General features: G+C 38.6%; 1 protein-coding gene across 11 annotated transcripts in view; it reads right to left on the reverse strand.

Moving 5' to 3' along the window:
* HDAC8 (histone deacetylase 8) overlaps positions 1-10,443 on the reverse strand; it is a 278,811-nt gene that overhangs the window by 160,422 nt on the left and 107,946 nt on the right. The window contains exon 8 of one of the 11 annotated variants that reach the window (XM_017517809.2): positions 8,243-8,939. The exons of the other annotated variants lie outside the window; for them this stretch is intronic. Coding sequence (XP_017373298.1) covers positions 8,930-8,939 — 10 coding nt within the window. The 3' untranslated portion in view covers positions 8,243-8,929. Of the gene's footprint in view, positions 1-8,242; positions 8,940-10,443 lie in introns of those variants that run through there. 11 annotated transcript variants of the gene reach the window in all.

Genomic DNA, 10,443 nt, shown 5'->3' on the forward strand with positions numbered 1-10,443 from the left:
GAAATGCCAGATGTAGGTGATGGGGAGGAAGGCAGCAAATCACACTGCCACGTGTGTTCCTGTGCAACAATTTTGCATGTTCTTCACATGTACCCGAAAACCTAAAATGCAATAAAATAAATAAATGGGGAAAAAAATTAATTAAACATAAAGGTCTATCAAAAGTGAAAAATCTTCCTGTTTCCATCTCAACTTCCACCCCAGAGGTAACTGCTGATTAATAGTTTGTTGAGTATCTTTCTTGATCAAACTTTTTCTGCCCCATACTGGACTGAACTGGTTGAAGCAATGTGTAATGAGTGCCTTCCTTTACCTCTTTTCTCTGCCTGAAAATGTCCTCCATCATATTTCTTCTCCCCTTTCAGCTTAATTTATCCCTCTAAGCACTAAATCCTCTTTTGTTGCTTTAAGGGTCATTTATCACCAATGGGCTCTTTTCTTACATCTTCAGTCCCTGACTTCCTGCTGATTCAGTTCCTGTAGGTTACAAATTACAAGTTGTCCATCCATCCCTCCCGTTCTCAGCATTGCCCAACTTATCCACGTCCTGGCCACCTATACATACTTCTTGCAATCCAGAATCTGATCTTACTGCTCTCCTGAAATTGCTCTCTTAAAGGTAGAGAGAACTCTGGATTATCATATCCAAATGCATTTTTCTCTGTTATCTTTTTCAAACTTCTTAGAAGCAACTGACAGTTGATTCTACTAAAAAATCTGCAGCTGGTCATCAGTGGCTACAGTTCCAGTAAAAAAAAAATATTTTAAATGTAATTTTAAAACAAACTTTATTAATCTTCATATACAATTTCCTCATTTAAAGTGTACAATTCAATAGCTTTTGGCATATTCAAAGAGTTGTGCATACAACATCACAATAAATTTTAGAATCTTTTCATTGTCCTCAAAAGAAACCCTGAACCCATTACCAGTTACTGTGTATTCCCACCACTCTCCAACTCCCATCCCGTGGGAACCACTAACATACTTTCTGTTCCTATGAATTTGTCTAATTTTGACCTTTCATATCAGTGGAATCATATAATGTTTTCTAACTGTCTTCAAGGTTCATTTGTGTTGTAGCATGTATCAGTACTTCATTCATTTTTAAGGGTGACTAATATCCAATTTCATGGATAGACCACATTTTATCCATTTATCAGTTGATGTTATTTCCACTTTTTGGCTGATATTAATAATGCCACTATAGTATACTACTATGGATGTATGTATACAAGTTTTTGGGTGGACACATTTTTAATCCTCTTGGGGATATATACATAGGGGTAGAATTGGTGGGTCATGTGGCAACTCTATGTTTAACCTTTTGAGGAACTGCTGGACTGTTTTCCACAGTGGCCACACCATTTTACATCCCCATCAGCAATGTATGAAGATTCCAATTTCTCCACATCTTCACCAACACTTGCTATTTTTTTGTTTTGTTTCATTTTAAATAAATTATAGCCATCCTAGTGGGTATGAAGTAGTATCTTACTGTGGTTTTGATTTGCATTTTTCTAATTGATAGTGTCCTTTGCAGCATAAAGTTTAAAATTTTTGGCAGAATTCAATTTATCTATTTCTTCTTTTGTTGCTTATGTTTTTGGTGTCATATCCATGAGACCACTTCCTATTCCAACATCATGAAAATTTACATCTATGTTTTTATCTAAGAGTTTTATAATTTTAGCTCTCACATTTAAGTCTTTCATCTATTTTAAATTAATTTTTATATATGGTGTGAGGTAAAGGTTCAACTTCATTCTTTTGTATATAGAAACATCTAGTTGTCCTATCATCATTTAATGAAAAGACTGTCCTCTCCCCCACTGAATGGTCTTGGCCCCTTTGTGTAAAATCAATTTACTATAAATGTGGGGGTTTATTTCGGGACTCTGAACTCTGTTTCATTAATCTATATGTTTGTCCTCATGCCAGCACAACACAGCTTTGATTACTGTAGTTTTGTAGTAAGTTTCAAAGTTGAGAAGTTTGAGTTTTCTAATTTTGTCCAGGTTGATTTTGCTATTCTGAGCTGAATTTCTGGATACATTTTAGGATCAGATCAGTCAATTTGTGAAGAGAAGTCAGCTGTGATTTACAGCTCCATTTGACCATGCTAAACCTGTCATCTCACCTCTTCTATTCCCTATCTCTGTTAATGATATCCATCTTTTCAGTCACCCATGTTCAAAACTGAGGAATCTGAAAGGGTGACTTTCAGATTCTTCCCTTTTCCAGCTCCTCTCCAATTACCAGTCTTCCACCAATCTCTCTCCTATTCCTTCTTCTCCACTCCCACTGCAGTACTCTCATCTAGCCCTTATGACCACCTTCATGGATTACACCAATAGCTTCCTAATCAGTTTCCCTGCCTCGAGTCTCTTCCCTCTCCAATCCTTCACACATACAACCAACAAATTAATTTTCCTTAGGGATATAGTTTTGATAAAGTTACTTCTTAACTCAAAAACCTTTAATGTGCCTCCATTGTCTTTAGAGAACACTTAATATTCTTAGGCTATGATCCAAAGTGCTTTGTAATCTGACAATGGCCTACTTTTTAAATCTTATTTTCCAATAACACCTTAACCCGTATTATTCTATAGGCAAGCTGAACTCTACATTGTTCACCTCACTTACTTTGTGCAAGTATGCCTTTTGTCATGTACTTCCTTGTGCCTGAAAATCACCTTTCTACATGTCTACATCATACCCATTCTTTAAAGGCTAGCTCAAATTTTATCTTCTCCATGAATGAGAATAATTATAATGATGACAACAACTAACAATTATCGAGCACTTTATTCAGAATAGTGCACTGTTCTATGTATTTTACATGTATTAACTCATTTGGCCCTTATAATTATTCATAACAGATATTATTTTTAATCCTAATTTACAGATGGGGAAACTACCACAGAGAGTGGTTAAGAAATCTGTACAAAATCATACAGCTATTAAGTGGCAGAGCTGGTTTTTGAACCCAGGCTTCTAGACACCAGAGTTTTTGCTCTAAACCACTACAATATATCTGCTTCCATGACTTACTGAGCTACTATGCATCAGATACTGTGTCAGCCACTTTACCCACATTATTTCAATATAACAGCAGATGCTGTTGCCAAAACTTTACTGGGAAGAGTGTTAATCTTCCCAAGCAAGCTTTTGATCTTATGATTCCCTCATTCTAAAACCTTCAGTGTCTCCCAAAATGTTTACAGAATATGGTACAAATTTTCATAGCTAAGAATTCTAGCTCTTCCATGATGTGGTTCCCACCCACGTTTTCAATCTTCTTTGCAACTTCTCCCTCATGCACTTTACAGTCCAGCCAAACTAAAACCACTGCTATTCTTTGTACATAGCCTCTCCCAACTTTGATCTTGCTGTACCCTGTGTGTAGAACATCCTTCCCTACAATCTCTGTATATTCAAACTTGACCCAGATTTTATAAACACATATATACATTCACACACTTTGTAAAGATAGACTAATTAGCTACCCTTTAGAAACTAGATCAAATGTTACCTCCTCAATTATGCCTTTTTCTGAAATATTTTCTCTCTTTTAATACCCACAGCATTCTATCTCTTATGGTTCTTATAATTTTCCATGTTTTATTTATTCAAATGTGCATGAATATGAAAATCAATCTCTATTTATTTATCTAACATCTTAAAATTTCCACTAACTTCCTTGAAGGTAGAATCAATACTTTATACATAGTAGACATTCAATAAATAGTCATTAAATAAATAAATGAATGACGTGCCACTCCAGATTGCTTTTGGGAAAGTTTTCCTAACCACTGTAACAGTAGTTTGTTACACTGCAAATCATTAATTTTTCCTTTTGTGAAAGTATAAAATCTTTTATCCAGAAAGGAGGGGGAAGACAGGCATCTCATTACACTACATTGGTAACTTCCCTATAAACACATAAGATATTTATTTTAAAATGCAGTTTTCTTGATGAGAAACCTGATCCTTCAGTATTCACTAGTGTAGTTTTCAGACAAGGCTATGCAAATGAGGAAGAGAAGCTGCGGCAGCTAGCTTCTATAGGCCTGGATTTGGGGCAGCGGGTTTGTGCCTGAGGAGGATAAAAGCCAGGGTGGTGACATTAATGATGCTTTAGGATAAAAGAAAAGCCCAGGAACAAAATTATAGTTATTCTTTTTCTTTGATTCCATCAGAGTAGACACCGCTTTCTCTTGCTTACTTTTGCATCCTTCCCTTGTTGCTTCTTTACCTATAATGCCAGAAGCTGAACATGTTTTTTTTTTTTTTTTTTTTTTTTTTTTTTTTTTTTTTTTTTTTTACATAATGAATATCCTAAAAGATTCACCTCAGGGCAATGGGATACCAGAGCAATGGCATTATAGTCACCCTTAACTGATACTGGTGGTGGGGTCTGGTAACTCTAACTTGTCCCTCTAGCAAGGCCTCTGATGAGTTCATGCTCTCAGCAGGTTTAGTCTCCTGACTTTTTAGCTTGTGCAACAGTCTAGACCAGCCTTGCAATCTTCATGCTTTCCAACAGACACTCTCAGCACCCTCTAGAGACGCCCTCAATAGAGATTAAAGAAACGAGAAATTCAAAGTTGAAAAACCAAGAAGGGTAGGATGCAGAGGGAGAGAAGAGAAAAATATTTGCTAATAATGCTTTGAATTCTCAATGTCAGCCTGAGAAGTTATTTTCAGTAGCAAAACCCCTTCCTAAGATATAAATTTTAAACCTATTGCATTGATGGGATTGAGAGGTAGACTGTGTTAAGGACCCAAAGTATTACTAGTCAGTCCCAAATGGGAGCCGTTCAACTTTTCATTGGTATGTTTTCTCTAAATTCTCTCAATTCTATCTGAGCTCAGGTACTGCTGACTCATTCTGCAATAACTCAACCTGCCAGGGGATGCAGCATATGGTAAATGCCTCAGTGACTTCTGAATATCTATTACAAATGGTTCAGGGATGCAGGGATTTGTGGGGAGGGAGGCTGCCTTGCAGTGAGCATGATGTGTCATTTTGTTGGGGAATATGGGTGCCTCTTGGACATATCAATTTTCTATAAGTTTCTTTTTTTTTTTGCTTTATCATCAAACAAGCTATACTGGTTCCATGAACTTCTAAAAACATGAAAGAAAAAAAAATCCAAACCTATAAAATAAAAAGACAAACCTTAAACCCCCAAAGCAAGCAATCAACCAGCAAACAACCTCATATCCCTTTTGCTGTTTTTTTTTTTTTTGTTTTGTTTTTTTTTTGGCTGTTTTAATTTTTGTGACATAGTTTCTTAACATTTTAAAGGCACATCTTTTCTCTCATTGCTGAGTCCATTATATAGAAACATAGATTCTAAGGGGCATCTCTTTCTAACATGCCTTGTAGTAGGTAATTCTATTCATCAATTATGTGTCACCTTGGCAACAAAAAGGGCTGCATACTATTTTTAGTATATTATTACTTATGTCTCACTATACCTCTTAGAAGTAAACCATTCTCATTCACACAAGCGAAAGTGAGTCATCCAGAATCAAAGTCATCCAGCATTTGCATGATACCTTACCAGTGACCTGAAGTGAATCGTCACAGCTAGAATTAGGACACTAATTCTAATTCGACTCCAGTGTTCTTGTTGCTAAATCCCAATGGTCTGGCTCTCTTCATTCTGAAAGGCCAGAGGCCCTAGCAAGCAGAGTGTATGTTATCTGGGAAGGGGGTAGGGTGGACAGAGAGGCAGGCTGGTTTGGACAGCTAAGCTAAAAAACAAAAAATGGAAGAAGACCTAGAGAATATGAATCCTATGGCTATCTGTGCTATTTGATCTGGGGTAGGTCATTTAACTGCTGTGTAACCACCAGGACTGCTCATAGCTCATAGTGTAGATTACATTCTGTTCTGTGTCACATCATTTGACCACATGTCTTGTCTGTCCTCCTTTGTAACCCCTACAGCACTCAGTTCAGGGAGAATGCTGGATTTGGAGTCAGATAAGCTTGGATCCAGTGTTTGCATGGCAACCCGGACAAATCACTGCTCTGAACCTCAGTTTCCTTCTCTGTAAAACAATAATATTCTCTCCTTCACTGGCTTATTGTGAGGATTAAATGATATAACATTTGTGAAAGTCTTCTCCCAGCATCAGGCATATAGTAAGCACTATGAAATGTTGAATGAATAAATGAATGGCCTCAAGTCAGGCCCTTCAAGTGCTATGTTAATTCTTTCAGCCCACTAGGATACTGGTGAGTTCAGCACAGCACACCACAGCAGTGACTTCCTGAATAGTATTCTAATGGTTCCCAAAGGCAGAGAGAAATTTCATCGTGTCACTGCCCGGTTATACCTGTTCTGGGAATACAGTAATTCATTTTCCAGTGCTGCCAATCTATTACCTTTCACCAAACACAAAATTCACTTTAAGAAGGGACAGAAACACAAGTGCCTTTCTGTTATATAGAGGTTGGAAGAGTATATTATTAAAATTGAAGCCGACTTCTCTGATTTCGTAGGCAAAAAATCAGATTGGAAGCCAAACAGCTATTTGGCCTTTGCAGACCCTGGATAGTGATGCATTTGGGGGAAAGGAGAGCATTGGAGTCATTCCAAACTATAGTTACAACATTTGTGTGTATATTTACTGCTTGTGCTTATGCTCTCTGCACTTAGTTTTTACTCTCTAAGCCTTGAAGAATTCACAATTTACCTAGAGCACAGTTTAATACATATGGGTGGAAATACAGGCCTATATCTCTGTTTCTCATTTCCTAATCATTTTTACCCTCCCTATATAACTGATACCTCTTCTTTTTCGATTCAATAGCTTGCTTTTCCAACTTAGGTGAACAATGGTGATTTGTTAACAATAAACATGCCCCTAGCCCTTCCCTCACTCTTCTTTACCCCTGAGGGCCTCCCTAAGATTCAAAGCCGATATCCTGCCATATAGTTAGCACCTGGTGCAGCTCATCAAAATATAATATCCTTTCCCAGATGATTGGAAATCTCTGCAATGCCGTCATACAATGAGGTGTGCAAGAAAGTTTGGGGATTGATTTTCATCATTAACTTGATATTGCATGGTTTTTGTGGAACTTAAAAAGAAATGCATTTTATTACTTTTAAGTACTGCACATAGAATAACTCCAACTCATCATATTTTAACAGTTATTTTTCTGGGGCAGGATGTATGTTAAACATGCCTATGTCAGAGTGTCTGGTGGATCATTTAGGATCAGTGTCCTGTTGCTTGATGAAACCCAGATCATGTCAATGAAATCCAGATGGGGAAACTGGATCTCTGGCAATGGCTGCCAGATCTTCTCCATATGAAATCTCTCTAGTCCATATGCAAATTCAAAACTCCATATCCTGGAAATCCCAAACCAATCAAGTGGCGCTCCGCTTCTCAGTTACTGGACTAAACACAGGGAAGCGATTCATTCTTCCCTGAGGAAATAAGCATTTCTTACATACATCTATCTTGGCACAAAAAGGGCTGGCTAAGCAAATTAATAGTGTAAACAGGACTGCACTGGGGAATGTTTGTCCTACTTAGGAGAATAAACTTTTTATGCACTTTGTGCATATCCACTTACATACAAATAATTGATATGCTAATTACAAATGATTCTTAAAGCCCCTTCCCTGAGGTGCTATACTATGCTGTTAGTCTAGTTTGAATTACTAGCATGTCCAGTGCTTGAAAGTAATAAAAATACATTTTAAAATATCCTATGATTCAGACTGGCTTTCCTCTAATTAGGCTGAGTTATTGAGGCTTGCCTGTATTTAAATAGGATAGGTATTTTTCCACTTCACCCCTAACACATTTAAGATGGTATTCCTCCCCTCTCTATTCCCCCATCCCTTTCTACACGGAGCTGGCACACTGAAACCCCTTAGCTCTGGCTCCCTATGCATCGGCACCTGTATCACCTCTAGGCAAACACATTGCTTTTAGCCCCTGGCACATACACGTGTGCCCTTTTGGTTGTTAACTTGTTAGCTGGCTATTTGATATAGCTTTTTTTTTTAGTTCTTTCCTTTAGTCCTTCTCACTGTCACCCAGGCTGGAGTGCAGTGGTGTGATCTCGGCTCACTGTAACCTCCGCCTCCCGGGTTCAAGTGACTCAATCTGCCTCAGCCTCCCAAGTAGCTGGGACTACAGGCAAGCACCACCATGCCCAGTTAATTTTTGTATTTTTAGTAGAGATGGGGTTTCAGCATGTTGGCCAGGCTGGTCTTGAACTCCTGATCTCAAGTGATCCTCCTGTGTCAGCCTCTCAAAGTGCTGGGATTATAGGCATGAGCCACCATGTCCTGCCCTTTAGTTCTTCTTTAAGTGCCAATGGACATGACTCTTTCCTGGTAGTACAATGGGTTAACAGTACACACAGAGCAAAGTCCAGCCAAACGTAACATCAGGCTTTTTCATCAGGTGCTGGATACTGGGTTTAACTAAATCTCTGTGTAGTCCTTGTCAACACATTACAACAAGGCAGCTCATCAGTCCTGGCAGCTGCTAGGTGTATAGCAACGTCAGGCCCAGTCATTCAAAGCCATAACATGTTGAAGCAAAACCTAAACAGTAGTTTTTCTAGGATACACTGAAGGGACAGAGCAGTGACTAAAGAATATGGGAGAGAGAGGATTAGGGCAGAGGTTAGGGGGGTGGTGCATGGTGGAGAGCAGCTGAGAGGAATAATATGAATTTTGATGTCAGAATATCCTATGAAGCCCAGATTATAGTCAAATCTGGGGTTCTTTTCAGGGCAGAGCTATGTTAAAGGGTGTACTTTTCAAGATTTCCATTTAGGAGCAAGGTCTTCCTGTCTCTGGAGAGTTTCAGAACATGTTTTAGTATCAGAACTTATTCAACTGCTGCCAAAGACTCAGGTCACTTGCTCCAGGGGGCAGGGATCAGTCAGCACTAAGAAGAGAGCAGAGAAGAGGCACATCAGAGAAACAGCACAAACCTACAGAATTCCAGAAGACTGTTTTCCTTGATACAAATGAAGCAATATACCTATGAAGACATGTTTGCTCAGGGTGGGAGGGACTGTCATGATGGTAGGGTTACTTGGTGCAGTTCGGCAAACAGCCATAAAGGACATGAGTTGAGAGGGGAAGAAGAATATAAGAACTGTCCCTCTAACCACCTGGATTTAAAGCCCTAAGGATTAAGTGAGGGAAAACACCAGTTCACCACTGCAACCCTAAACAAATCCTGAGGACAGGCAGGGTGAGCTCACTGACTAAGGTTTCAGGATAACTCAGATAGTGAAGTACAGTATCCCCCTCCTCCAAATTATCCTACATTCTGACACACTTAATGCCTCATGAATTTAATATTTTAAAAGACATATCAAACTAGGAAGAATAAATGAATAGCTCACTTTGGCCTCATTTCCACCTGTGGCTAACATTGAAAGTAACGTTAGTGCCTGAGTCATCCATTTTCCAGAAACAACAGGTAATTTTACATCTGCCATACACTGGAGAGGCAGGATAAGTTTATTAAATAGAACAAAAGCATTTAACACAAATACCTTACTTATAGAGGGCTGAGTTCAAAGTGCAAGGCTTATAGAATGAATTAGCAGCTTCTGTTACCTTAATCATTGGGCAAAAGTGAGCTAGTGATTATCAAGGTAGTATAGCTGTGACCCAAGTAAGGAGAGATACAATAAGCTTGTAAAGAATTCTTTTGTCAGTTCTCAGACTATAATGATATGGGGATTGTACTAGTCTACTGCTGTAAAGTCAAGAGACAACAGACGCTGGTGAGGATGTGGAGAAATAGGAATGCTTTTACACTGTTGGTGGGAGTGTAAATTAGTTCAACCATTGTGGAAGACAGTGGCAATTCCTTAAGGACCTAGAAATAGAAATTCCATTTGACCCAGTAATCCCATTACTGGATATATACCCAAAGGAACAGAAGTGATTCTACTATAAAGACATATGAACACGTATGTTTATTGCAGCACTATTTACAATAGCAAAGACTTGGAACCAACCCAAATGCCCACCAATGATAGACTGGATAAAGAAAATGTGGCACATATACACCATGGAATACGATGCAGCCATAAAAATGAATGAGTTCATGTCCTTTGCAAGGGCATAGATGAAGCTGGAAGCCATCATTCTCAGTAAACTGACACAGGAACAGAAAACCAAACACTGCATGTTCTCACTAATAATTGAGAGTTGAACAATGAGAACACATGGACACAGGGAGGGGAATATCACACACTGGAGCTTGTCGGGAGGTGGGGGCAAGGGGAGGAAGAGCATTAGGACACATGCCTAATGCATGAGGGGCATAAAACCTAGATGACAGGTTGATAGGTGCAGCAAACCATCATGACACATGTATACCTATGTAACAAACCTGCACATTCTGCACATGTATCCCAGAACTTAAAGTA

The sequence above is a fragment of the Cebus imitator genome, unplaced genomic scaffold, assembly GCF_001604975.1.
Source record: "Cebus imitator isolate Cc_AM_T3 unplaced genomic scaffold, Cebus_imitator-1.0 Scaffold648, whole genome shotgun sequence".
Taxonomy (NCBI): domain Eukaryota; kingdom Metazoa; phylum Chordata; class Mammalia; order Primates; family Cebidae; genus Cebus; species Cebus imitator.